The sequence below is a fragment of the Hordeum vulgare genome, chromosome 1H (assembly GCF_904849725.1).
Source record: "Hordeum vulgare subsp. vulgare chromosome 1H, MorexV3_pseudomolecules_assembly, whole genome shotgun sequence".
Lineage (NCBI taxonomy): Eukaryota > Viridiplantae > Streptophyta > Magnoliopsida > Poales > Poaceae > Hordeum > Hordeum vulgare.
In genome coordinates, this window is record NC_058518.1 from 457,896,381 (window position 1) to 457,910,130 (window position 13,750).

A 13,750-nucleotide genomic window follows, 5' to 3' on the forward strand; every position below is an offset into this window, starting at 1 on the left:
CGAACAGAAGCAAAACCATTAGCCTGATATATCTGAGTCTTCACTTTGTAGAAGGTGTGAGCTCATATGTAGACTGAAATCCTCAACTTACTCAAATAGTATCCTAAATGTGCACATAAATGAATAACCACGCCTCATACTCGTACTTGATCTTAGAAAGAGATAAACATGAGATGGCCATAAAAATAGGTGTTCACAAAATATAATTTTTTTAGTTCTTTATATCTTGAGCAAAATCTGCTATTACCAATCAAACACACAAATGCAGATCTTTTGAATAGATCGAAGCATTAATCAAATATAATTACCACACAATCTTCTAATACCGCAAGCACTATTAAGAAAGTTTGCTCATGGACATTCATTGGTGCAATATTTGATAACCATTTTCGATGATAAAACTATTATGTTAGCCAAGCAACCTTTGTATGCTAACTATAAACTATCAGTACTCAGTCCACAAGTGATAAGCATCAAATTCGACATGTGTGCATGCCTTCTTCCTTGCAAAAGCATTGTATTTAAATGTATGTCCTACAAAATTTGAAAAATTGCAGTCTCTGAAACTGACCAAACAATACTTTCACAAAACACATAGGAAGTAGAGTCACATGTCACAGCGAGAAAGAAAATTGCATTTGGTCGAATAGGCGGGAAGAGGTTACCGGAGTTGAAATCGGGGTCGTGATCGCCACGATGTAGCGGAGGCGGTCCGCAAGGTGGAAGTGGTCGAGGCAAGGCGCTGCGGTTGGGGGTCTAGGAGACGACCGAGGTAATTAGGTTGGCGAATGTAGTGGAGGCGGTCGGCAAGGTGGAAACGGTCGAGGCAAGGCGTTGCAACCGGGGAGTCTCGGAGATGACCGAGGTAATTAAGGTTGACGAGGTAGGCAAAATCGGCGACGGTCGACGGAGTTGTGCCGGGTAGTGAAGAACGACGTGGTTGCTGAGTTTGTGCTGTTGAATCCCGTGGATAGGGGGAGATGCATTGACACAGAGAGCGTGATGGTGAGAACGGATGTGAGGATGCCATGATGCTATGTAGCCCATCCCTGGAAATCCACGTTGGCGGCCGTAGGCTCCCCGCGGTGGAGTGGGCAAAGTCGGGGCATGCGGTGTTTTGCAGCCATGGAAAGAGGCGGGGCGTCGTTCGGCAACCAATGGGGATTCGATGTGTTTGATACATAGGGAAGGGTGGTCCTCACCGAGAGAAGGAAGAAGAGAAGAAGACACTATTACACCAGATCGGTGCGTGAGGATGAAGCGATAGGGTGGGACCTGTGCAGTTTCTGGAGTCCATGAGAAACATCTTGTCTAGTATAAACCAATTTGAAAAAAATTAGTGCGTTATTGCAAAATAATGCCATCTCTAAAATACGTGATTGCAAAACATTACACATTGATTTATTTAGTGAGGCACTGCTCAGAAAGCTATAAGAACGTATTTTCAGTGGTCTGAACACACTACAAAATCAGGAATAAACTGGGTGAAAAATACCAAACCAAAGGAAAAGGTAGACACACATGTCACTAATGTACACTGATTTATTTAGCGAGGCAATACTCTACATATTATAGCATGCTATTTTGTAAAGATCTAAATGCACTACAAAACTGCAAAGTGGACTACGTTAAAAAATCCAAAATTAAATTAGAGAAAAAAGTGGACAGATGTGTCGCTCATAGAATAGCTCATTGCTAGCAATCGAAATGCACCAAGCGACTTCTAGACTTTTTAATGGTTTCAACGTTAACTTTTAGGGGTCTAATTATTTTTCACGAAAGTTGAGGAAAAATGATCAACATGTGCCAGTTGGAGGAGTAAGGACCCAAAGCACTTGAAACGCACCTGGTGGCTCCTAGCTTAGTAGCTTTTGATTGGGTGGGACTGCACAGTTTTCGAAGTCCATAAGAAACATCTAGTCTAGTATAAACCAATTTGCAAAACATTACACATTAATTTATTCACTGTGGCACTGCTTAGAAAGCTATATGATGCTTTTTTCAGTGGTCTAAACACACTACAAAATTAGGGATAAACTGTGAAAAAAATCAGAACCAGAGAAAAAGCTGGGCACATGTGTTGCAAATGTACACTGATTTATTTAGCAAGGCAATACCTTACACATTATAGTGTGCTATTTTTTAATGATATAAAAGCACTACAAAACTGAAAGTGAACTACGTTAAAAAATATCCTAAATTAAATTAATTAGATAAAAAAGTAGACACATGTGTCGCTCATAGAATAGCTCACGGCTAGCAATCGAAACGCACCAAGCGACTTCTAGACTTTTTAATGATGTCAATGTTAATTTTTAGGGGAGTAATTATAAAAGTAGAAAAATGGTCAACACGTATTAGTAGGAGGAGTAAGGACCGAAAGTACTTGAAACGCACATGGTGTGTGTGCGTGTTGCCTGTTGCGTGTGTGCGTGTGTGTGTGGGGGGAGGGGGGGGTTGGCAGCATGGGATTTAATCTACATATTTTTGCTAGAATTACACATGACATTCTCTCATTCATGTTTATCGTTCTAAACAACTCGATTGATGACCTCTTAAGGTGAGGTACACATACGCACCCCTTCGGCTGGTATGGGGTTGATGACTTGGTCTTGTCCTTGTTAGGTTTATTTCACTATGTGAAATGCTTGCCTATTGGCAAACTCATGCCTTTGGTTGGTACTACGTAAGCTTATCCTCTTGAGGATTTTCTTGAATAGGACATTTCTTAACATATATATGTGGCTCAGATCATTAGCATATTGGAAAAAGTTTGCTGGAATTAATTTAATCTAAAGGCTTAATCAATACTTAATTTAACGATGGGCTTTGACTTACTGAGGTTTAACCTAAGGGGAGGAGGGAGGGAGAGAGACAGAGAGTAGTTACTTTCTTGATGCATGTGAGCTAACACCCTCGCAAAGAAACATATTCTTACTAGGGGGCTGTGTCAGCCGCAGCTCCGGCGATGCTCCGCCACACCGGCGCAACGGTGCTCAGCAGTGACCCGTTGCATCTACGATGATGCTCCATTGCAGTGTCATGCCAGCGTGGCGGTGTTCCAATGCAGCACCAATGATGCGCCATTGAAGCACGAACTCATGCATGACGGGGGCTCCAACGCAGCACCGGCGAGCTCCAACGATGCTTCAATGGAGCGCGAACATGGCGGTGCTGCAACGCAGCACCGACGGCCTGTCACAGCTCAGGTAATGCTTCACTGGAGCTGCAGCGCGCAACAACGACGATGCAGTGAATGGCGACTGCTGCGGCGAGGTGGGTTGGAGCACCATGGTTGTTGCGAACCCCGATGGCGTGCTCTTCTCAGCAAAAAGCTTGCCGTCACCGCGTTCGTCGCTGCAGCGCTGCGGTGCCACTTTGCAACAGTAACACACCTTCGTGGGATCCGGAGGGAGAGGGCAGGAAGAGAGAAGAAGGCGCAACCATGGCATGAGGCAGAGCGTCGAAGAAATAAATTGGGAAGGGGAAATGCGAGGAAGAAAGAACGAGCTGAGGAGGGCGTCTGTCACGCGAAAGAGATAAGGTTGGTCGCATGGAGGGGAAAGATGTGGTCTACCCACAGGTACGTGTCGCACGGAGAAAGCGGCTTGCGAGGGAGAGAAATCATCCGGTTGATTTTAATACTTTTCCTTCTTACTAATATGTTCTACCAGATAAACATTTTTCGGTTTTTGCAGTAGTAGGATAGCAATCCGTTTTTTTTAGATAGAAAAAAACACATGCAGGTATGACAATGTTTCACAAAACAAAAGCAACAGATTGATTCTTATTCCTCTTATGCATTTTATTTCATTTTAGTGTACATATTTTTGTTTTCAAATGTTTTCTGGGCAAATCCTATTCGATATCTTATGTGTTGTTAGTTTACAACCATTATTTGATCTATGTTCTAGCTATTAGCTCCTTCAGAACCTTGCATAGTGATAGTGTTATCAGGTTTTTGCCCCATACAAATGAGCTGATTATGGGCATGTTGCAGCAAATGTGATATTGGGATCCTAGTAACTAGAAGGAAAGCCGCGAATTGCTGCGCAGTTGTACCTTACCATTGTTGAAACAACTATTTCTACATAGCTCCATCGTACGTGCACACACGTATGGTTCCAAGGTGGCAAAAACCATAGGCATATAAACAAAGAACTTACAGTGTGTATATTATATGAAGCATACGAGACCATTTCATGTCAATAACCCTTGTAACTATCAAAGAGCGATAAATATGTAATGCATGGGTATTAGCTAGCAAGGAACCCCAGAATACTAACACATAAATAGTCCGTAATATTGATCTTACGATCTCACGATATCAAATGCTCGCATATGCAAGAAAGCAGATATCTCAGTAGTGCCAACCAAATAAAAAATAAAATGGTTCATTAAACTATATTTACTTTTTAATAAAACAAAGTAAAAGATAGATCAAGTACAAAATTATCCTATATAGTCAGGACTGGAGGGTAAGCAAGAAGCTAAGTACTTGTGATGTAATTTACAACAGACCTGCAGAATTGAAAAATATATCCTAAGACGTGCATATAACCATATGGCTTAGATACACGCTGTACTTAAGCCTGGTGGGCAATCTGAAGATGGCAATCAGAATTCTTGATGATTGAAGCTACCATTCAAAATAAAAATGGACAATCTGAAATTTCCTGTTTGTACTACTACATGTTTGTCAGCAAAGTGAGTGAACACCAGTAGCAGAGCCTGAGAAACATTTAGCAAAAAATCTTTTGTTCGCAAATTTGCCAGAATCCCATCAGTTCTTGTGACATGAAAGCGAAACATAGATGATATGATATCTATGAATAATAATAGATTAACTAATTAATTCGATAAATAATTCTATCCAACAAGCAAGTAAAAATAGGTTACCACTACATCCATTATTTGAGAAATGTCATGCAAATATACCACTTTTAGTATTCTCTCTGGGTTTCACTAAACATTAACAATTGGAATTTTAATAGCCATGAAATCTGGAGATTTTCAAACAAGGACAATGAGGTGACATTATCAGTATTAACTATTAAGTGAGATCTTTGTGGTTGCTAAAAAGCCTAAAATATTTTAGGAATCCTCAAATACAATCCCTTTGACAAGTTAACTAACAATTAATTTTGCAGGTGCGTTTCGCGATGGGTTATAGGGTAAAAACAGGAATCTGTAAGCCTTTGAATTATGTGAGTAGACTAAATATTCCCGTTTACTGCTATTACCATGAACTCATAACAGACGGAGGTACTGATTAAAGGATGTTCGTTTAAGTTACTGATGGTGTATTCGACTATTCTTATAGATATACGTTAAGATTCTATTTGCAACAAGCTAGGTTCAAAATATCATCTCGATACTGATGAAATATATGTATAGGGATATTAACGCGTGCGTTTGTTTTCTGTTGAGATGTAATATGCGGATCAGTTAGGCTTGATCTTATCCTTTGTATAGCTGTATTTTGTAACGTAGCATCGATACCGGTTTCCAAACCATGATCTTGAGAGCAAACTTTTCCTTCACGGAGTGCGGCAATTTCTTTAGCCGACACTTGAAGAATTGGATCCTCCTCATTCTCGAGTTCACACATCAACATCATGTCACCTTCATATCCTTGCTGGGCCATGAACGCCTTCTTCTTTGGGGATTCTTGCACTTCCACTTGAAGTGCCCCATGATGCCACAATTTTGACACTTGATCTTGCGCTTGTCAAGCTTCTTCTTCTTCTTCGGAACGCCATCACCGGCGTCCTTCTGACTTTGTTCGTTTGGCACACGATCTTGGCAAGCGTAACTGCTAGAGCCCTCACCTTCTCTCGTTGAGTCCAGCGCCTGCCACTGAGCCCGTGTGAGCATGACAAGCTCATCGTTGCTCCCGTCCCCGAGACTGTACCGCATACGCTCGCCGTGAGCCTTGTAGCGTCCGACGAGATCATCAATGGACAGGGTCGCGAGATCGACGCACTGCTCGATCGTCGTGACAGTTTCCAGGTACCAAGGAGGAGCCTCGCGCAAGAACCGATGGACTACCGAGGCCTCCGTGAGGTTTTCTCTAAGTGCGCGGATCCGATTGACGAGAGTAGCAACCCGTGAAGCGAACGCGTCCACGGACTCATTGTCATCCATGACCAAAGTCTCATAGTTCTTTAAGAGAGTTTGAAGATTGGCTTGTTTGACATGGTTCTGTCCCTCAAACATGAGCTTCAAGGTATCCCACACCTCCTTCGCTGTTTCTTTGGCAATCACGTGTTGAAAGACATCCATCGGAATCACCGAATAAATCTCCGACTTCACCTGTCGATCCTTCCGATGCTCAGCTCCCTCCTTCTTGAAAGCGGCGCCTCCTGGATCAACTGCATCCCACAACACGTTGGCGCGCAGACCACACTCCATCAGGGCTTTTCAGACCCCGAAGTTCTCACGTTCAAATCATGGGTACGACGAACTCGTCGGAGCCGCAAATACTTTAGCCACACCGGTGTACTCCGCCAGCTTCTTGTCCTTCTCCTCGTCTGACATGATCTCCCGTTACTAGAAGATCAACCTTGCTCTAGATACCATTGATGGCCCATACCTAACGCCGAGTACTTTCCGACGAGAGGCAATGACCGACGACGAACGACGATGACGAACGAAGCTCGCTGATGAACTCGATGAGATACATTACGCCGAGATTCGTTGTATATATACGTCGCGATTCGTCAACCTGTACTTTTGGCCTAGCGTATTGGTTTTGCAGTCACACGTACCAAGCAAGCTAGCTCCCTGGAGGATGGATTCCTTAAGCAAGCTAGCCGACGCACGTATGAGAGCAATTCCTGCTGGACGTGCACGTATACTATATGAGCTCTTGCTGATCGAAACTATCCGGTCAAAGCAACGCGAGAAACAGGGCGTCGAGATGATTGCCACGGGAATCGTGTCGCTTCCATTAATCACTTTGTATTGATCTGAACTCATCATAGGCAGGTTACACACATATAAATAGGACAAGCTAGCAATTAAAGCACTACTCGGATACCAGCTCTTGTCCTACTCGAATACGTGTATATCCATCAGTCGACAAACTCATACATGGATTCCTATTCCTACTTATCACATGCACATTCCGTGCACAGCTTGTGTTTAAGTCTAACAGTCGTGCCTCTAATGCGGGACTCACATGCTTGCCTCTAAACTTTGCTCAAAACACCACAATGTATAAAGATGCTGCAGCCTCTAAGCATTTACCCCAGATGTAATATAATATATTTCTTTCTCTCATAAACTCACCTAGATGAGCTCCGGGGCCACGGGAATGACAAGTAGAACCACTATATTATTTAAATCAAAGAAGAAGCTTGGAGGCAGCCTCTTAGCATGGAGGCGACTCCAACATTTTTTAGCTTAGAGGCTGGATGTGCAGTGTATGGTGCCTGCTTTAAAGTCTTAGAGGCGGTCTTTAGAGGCAGCAAAACACTACATTGTGGATGCCCTGAACTAGCTTCATGTTTTTTTTTTCTGTCTTGGGGATAAGCATCTCCTCTTGTTCTTCTCAGGTTGTTGCACTCGTGTGCCAACCTTGTGTGTACATACTCTTTCTACCTATCAATGAACAATACACAAGCTTTGCGTATTTGTGAAAAAAAAAGAAACGATGTATTCGTTAGTGGTGGACAAATTTAATCAACATGTTTTGTGATTCTGTATTTATGAAAATTTCTACCACTGTATCATAAAAATATACCGGGTGGCAACACGCATCGTGACGAATTAGTAAGCTTTAAAGGATCCTTTTCGTTTTGGAATGAGCGATGGCCTACACGGGTTAACTAGAGCGACATACAAAGATATGGATATAAGGTAACATGCGCGGGATGCGGTAGGTCATTGCATGCATGTGAATTTGAAGTGCGTGTCGACGCGCGGGATCTGGTAGGCGATGGGTAAAATCATCCAAACTTTGAAAAAATCATCCAAAAATTCCTCGTTTAACCCCCTTTGGCATGTGTTCCTAACAAATTACGCGACATGAAATGAAATTTTCAGAAGGGGGGAGTCAGAGGATAAACTTTTTTTATCGATCTTAGTAACAGGTTTCTGTACATCCTGAGATGGCTCTATTCTATTCCATTTTGACAGCTAAAAGAAAGAAACTATCTCAATTGAGTTGCATATCGGTTGATATTTTAGCTTTTCAAGGACTGTTTTGTGAAACGGAAAATAGTAAGAGTAGATGGGGCACCCTAAGAAAAGAAAAAGAGTAGGTGGGGCGGCAGACAGATAGTCTGAAATTTCCCCTCAGTCCTACTCGTCCTCTCCCGACTCCAAACCCTAGCACCCAATTCGGCGGCCGCAGGCACAACACAAGCGACGATGGCGGCGGTGCTTGTGCGGGAGCTTGGCGAGATGGAGGAGCTCGTGGAGGAGATCCTCATCCGCCTCCCTAAGGACGAGCCTGGTAATCTTCTCCGCTCCTCCCTCGTCTGCAAGCCATGGCGCGGCCTCCTCGCCGGCGACGGCTTCCGTCGCCGCTACGGCGACTTCCACCAAACACCTCCCATGCTTGGCTTCTTCCAAAACTGGCCGGAACCCTGCGCCGAATTATGGCCTACCACGGATTTCCTCGCGCGTGACCTCGACCCCCAGCACCACTATTCCGTGGAAGATTGTCGCCACGGCCGGGTCCTCCTTCGGTACTTGGATGAGGATGCGAATATGGCAAGGCTGGTCGTCTGGGACCCCATCACGGGCAGACAAACGGTGTTTGGCAGCCTCGAAAACGAAATGTCGGCAACGGGAAGCTGGTCTGCCTCGGTGCTCTGTGCTGCGGACAACTGCCGCCACGGTGACTGCCAATCGGGTCCAGTCCGCGTTGTTTTCGTCATCCTTCACCAGGAAGAGCAGGTTGCTACGGCGTCCGTCTACTCATCGGAGACGGCTAGTTGGAGCTCTCCGGCCGTCACCGACATTGGTATGTTTGAGGATGAAGATGAAATCTGTTTCTGCACGCCTAGTGTACTCGCAGGAGACGCGCTCTATTTCCTCCTGTTCCGGGACCAGGATGTTGAAGATTGCAGTATTCTCGAATACAACTTTGGAACCTCTTGTCTGTCAGAGATTCATCATCCGGAAGAGATGGAGGATGCCAGCAACAGTCCTATCCTCATGGTGGGGGAAGACGGCAGGCTGGGGATTGCACACCTCTTCTTTTTCTGCCTCTCCATCTGGTGGAGGGAGGTGGATCCCGATGGAGGTGTGTCCTGGACACAACCGAGAGACATCGACCTCCAGACTATTCTTCCCGCTAGTGATTTCACAGTATCACCAGAGTTGGTTGGCTCCGTCGAGGGTACTGACATCATTTTTGTAACCACAAGTCTCGGCACCTACGAAATTGATCTCAAGTCACTAAGCTTGAAGATGCTCTCAAGCAAGCTGGATCAACATCCACATGTCAGATGGACCCTCTTTCCCTACGTCAGCTTCTACCATCCTCCAGGTATGTACCTTAATTAACATCTTTTTTTATATATAGTTGTGATTTGGGAATAGATGTTAATTACTTGTAATATATTTCAGTCGCAGGTGGCACAAATAAAAATAGTGAATGTGTAATCAGCAGACACTATGATGCTTTCTCAGCATACTGACTGCTTGTTCTTCCATGATTGTTTCTTTCTTCAGCGGCGGCTGGTGGTGTTCTGGCTGAAGCATCAAGTGATGAAGAACCTGGGCATGGCAATGAGGAAGCAGAAGTCTCAAGCATTGAAGAAGTTTAGATTGAAGAGTTGGCGTCTGGAATTGTGGCTGAAGCATCAAGTGAAGCTTGACATAGCAACGAGGAAGCAAAAGTCTCAAGCATTGAAATTCAGTTTGCTGTTTTGGTGCTTGTCTTTCGTTGGTTTTCAAAGTTAATTAGATGGGATACTGGTGTGAGTTTGATGGGTGATGCTAGACTTGTGTTATCATGTCTTGTTAATTCTCTATTTTTGTTAGCCATGCTATGGATGTTTTTGTTGTTCAATGTTCAAACCCTGATTCCATTTAAGCTGGGGAAAGTTGTCTTTTATGTAAAACAAATTGGCTGAAAGTTTTATGCATAATTATACATTTCTCTCCACACAAAGTAGCATATTTAAAATTTTAAATAGTGCTAGCAGCTGCATACTCTTGTGAATGGATCACACAGTAATGTTCTCCCTTTGTATCAAAATAATTGTAGTTGGAGAAAACTAGACTAGTTCTCTCCAAATACAATTATTTAGGAACGGAGGAAGTACTAATGAGCCTCCGAGCTATGATACCATTACAACTGATAGCCAACTTGTCTACTGATGTCGATGTCTTTCCAGCGCAATTTAATCAATAACGGAGTAGGCTGCTTCGTGAACACGATGAATATATACTAGTATGTTCAATGGTTTAAGTTTAAGCTGTTGTTGATTGATCACTTTTTTTGCCCTCTTATTTGTTTTGCATAAAGGATATATGTGTCGAAGAGAAATTCGGTCTTTTAGAGCGAGAAAGTTTGCTACCCTGAAATGCTGTAGACAATATATATGAACAAAATATATGTAATCATCATGGAAGCATAAAGAATGCCTCTACTGAATACCCATTCGTTCTTGCAGGAGTATCTTGCATGGGCTTCTGCGGAACCTATATTACCTTCTTACATCTTATGTGAAAAGCAGACGTAGAAGGGACCATGTTCAAAAACCTCAATCTGGCAAGAACAGATGCCGCCATTTCTTACTTTGTTTTATAAATTACCCCCTCTATAAATCTGATAAGACCAGATCCTATTCGGTTAACTCCCATATCCTATGTTCTCTTAGTTTAAGGGCTACTGAAGCTTGTTTGCATGTTGTGACTTACGGTACGCCTGTTCCTCTCCTAGCTTCTTGGCTCAGTCTAGTGGTTCTCCACTATTGCTGGTGTGCCCTATTTATACTATTGGTCAATGTTTAGATGGATGATACATCTGTTGTTGACTCAAATTTTGCACAAATGAGTAGGACTACCAGGCGGAAGGAATGGCGCCATGCCGCACCCATGTATGAGTCTATTGTTGGCTAAATTGCAACTTAATTTGTTGGTTCCTCGTGTGTATTTGTTGTTATTCAGTTTTACCAAGTAGTGTGAGAAGATTACAAACTGTCGAAAAAAGTACAAATTGCTAGGTCGATTACATTATTTACTCGGATGTTAACTCGGAGGTAAATTGCTAGCACGGCATATATAAGCTAATAAAAAATACATGTTTATTTAGTTAGAGCTACAAACAGACAATAGAAGCAAAACTATTAGCCGCATTTATTTGTGTGTTCAGTTTGTAGGAGGTGTAATATGTAGATTGAAATCTTCAACTTTCTCAAATAGTAGCCTAAGTGTGCACATAGATGAATATCCTCATCTCATACTTGTACTTAATATTAAAAATTGATAAACATCGAACAGAAGCAAAACCATTAGCCTGATATATCTGAGTCTTCACTTTGTAGAAGGTGTGAGCTCATATGTAGACTGAAATCCTCAACTTACTCAAATAGTATCCTAAATGTGCACATAAATGAATAACCACGCCTCATACTCGTACTTGATCTTAGAAAGAGATAAACATGAGATGGCCATAAAAATAGGTGTTCACAAAATATAATTTTTTTAGTTCTTTATATCTTGAGCAAAATCTGCTATTACCAATCAAACACACAAATGCAGATCTTTTGAATAGATCGAAGCATTAATCAAATATAATTACCACACAATCTTCTAATACCGCAAGCACTATTAAGAAAGTTTGCTCATGGACATTCATTGGTGCAATATTTGATAACCATTTTCGATGATAAAACTATTATGTTAGCCAAGCAACCTTTGTATGCTAACTATAAACTATCAGTACTCAGTCCACAAGTGATAAGCATCAAATTCGACATGTGTGCATGCCTTCTTCCTTGCAAAAGCATTGTATTTAAATGTATGTCCTACAAAATTTGAAAAATTGCAGTCTCTGAAACTGACCAAACAATACTTTCACAAAACACATAGGAAGTAGAGTCACATGTCACAGCGAGAAAGAAAATTGCATTTGGTCGAATAGGCGGGAAGAGGTTACCGGAGTTGAAATCGGGGTCGTGATCGCCACGATGTAGCGGAGGCGGTCCGCAAGGTGGAAGTGGTCGAGGCAAGGCGCTGCGGTTGGGGGTCTAGGAGACGACCGAGGTAATTAGGTTGGCGAATGTAGTGGAGGCGGTCGGCAAGGTGGAAACGGTCGAGGCAAGGCGTTGCAACCGGGGAGTCTCGGAGATGACCGAGGTAATTAAGGTTGACGAGGTAGGCAAAATCGGCGACGGTCGACGGAGTTGTGCCGGGTAGTGAAGAACGACGTGGTTGCTGAGTTTGTGCTGTTGAATCCCGTGGATAGGGGGAGATGCATTGACACAGAGAGCGTGATGGTGAGAACGGATGTGAGGATGCCATGATGCTATGTAGCCCATCCCTGGAAATCCACGTTGGCGGCCGTAGGCTCCCCGCGGTGGAGTGGGCAAAGTCGGGGCATGCGGTGTTTTGCAGCCATGGAAAGAGGCGGGGCGTCGTTCGGCAACCAATGGGGATTCGATGTGTTTGATACATAGGGAAGGGTGGTCCTCACCGAGAGAAGGAAGAAGAGAAGAAGACACTATTACACCAGATCGGTGCGTGAGGATGAAGCGATAGGGTGGGACCTGTGCAGTTTCTGGAGTCCATGAGAAACATCTTGTCTAGTATAAACCAATTTGAAAAAAATTAGTGCGTTATTGCAAAATAATGCCATCTCTAAAATACGTGATTGCAAAACATTACACATTGATTTATTTAGTGAGGCACTGCTCAGAAAGCTATAAGAACGTATTTTCAGTGGTCTGAACACACTACAAAATCAGGAATAAACTGGGTGAAAAATACCAAACCAAAGGAAAAGGTAGACACACATGTCACTAATGTACACTGATTTATTTAGCGAGGCAATACTCTACATATTATAGCATGCTATTTTGTAAAGATCTAAATGCACTACAAAACTGCAAAGTGGACTACGTTAAAAAATCCAAAATTAAATTAGAGAAAAAAGTGGACAGATGTGTCGCTCATAGAATAGCTCATTGCTAGCAATCGAAATGCACCAAGCGACTTCTAGACTTTTTAATGGTTTCAACGTTAATTTTTAGGGGTCTAATTATTTTTCACGAAAGTTGAGGAAAAATGATCAACATGTGCCAGTTGGAGGAGTAAGGACCCAAAGCACTTGAAACGCACCTGGTGGCTCCTAGCTTAGTAGCTTTTGATTGGGTGGGACTGCACAGTTTTCGAAGTCCATAAGAAACATCTAGTCTAGTATAAACCAATTTGCAAAACATTACACATTAATTTATTCACTGTGGCACTGCTTAGAAAGCTATATGATGCTTTTTTCAGTGGTCTAAACACACTACAAAATTAGGGATAAACTGTGAAAAAAATCAGAACCAGAGAAAAAGCTGGGCACATGTGTTGCAAATGTACACTGATTTATTTAGCAAGGCAATACCTTACACATTATAGTGTGCTATTTTTTAATGATATAAAAGCACTACAAAACTGAAAGTGAACTACGTTAAAAAATATCCTAAATTAAATTAATTAGATAAAAAAGTAGACACATGTGTCGCTCATAGAATAGCTCACGGCTAGCAATCGAAACGCACCAAGCGACTTCTAGACTTTT

General features: G+C 42.7%; 1 protein-coding gene across 1 annotated transcript; it reads left to right on the top strand.

The window, feature by feature from the left end:
- Positions 1-8,259: 8,259 nt before the first annotated feature.
- Positions 8,260-10,046, top strand: LOC123414332. The gene is made up of 2 exons (XM_045106651.1): positions 8,260-9,502; positions 9,688-10,046. The coding sequence occupies exons 1-2, from the start codon at positions 8,377-8,379 to the stop codon at positions 9,780-9,782; spliced, it is 1,221 nt and encodes a 406-aa protein (XP_044962586.1). The 5' UTR covers positions 8,260-8,376; the 3' UTR covers positions 9,783-10,046.
- The last annotated feature ends 3,704 nt before the right edge of the window (positions 10,047-13,750 follow it).

Bases quoted from the DNA above. Each gene is read 5' to 3' on its own strand.
- LOC123414332 (XM_045106651.1), top strand. From the start codon at position 8,377: ATGGCGGCGGTGCTTGTGCGGGAGCTTGGCGAGATGGAGGAGCTCGTG. The intron at 9,503-9,687 runs GTATGTACCTTA...TTCTTTCTTCAG, and splicing joins CAGCTTCTACCATCCTCCAG to CGGCGGCTGGTGGTGTTCTG.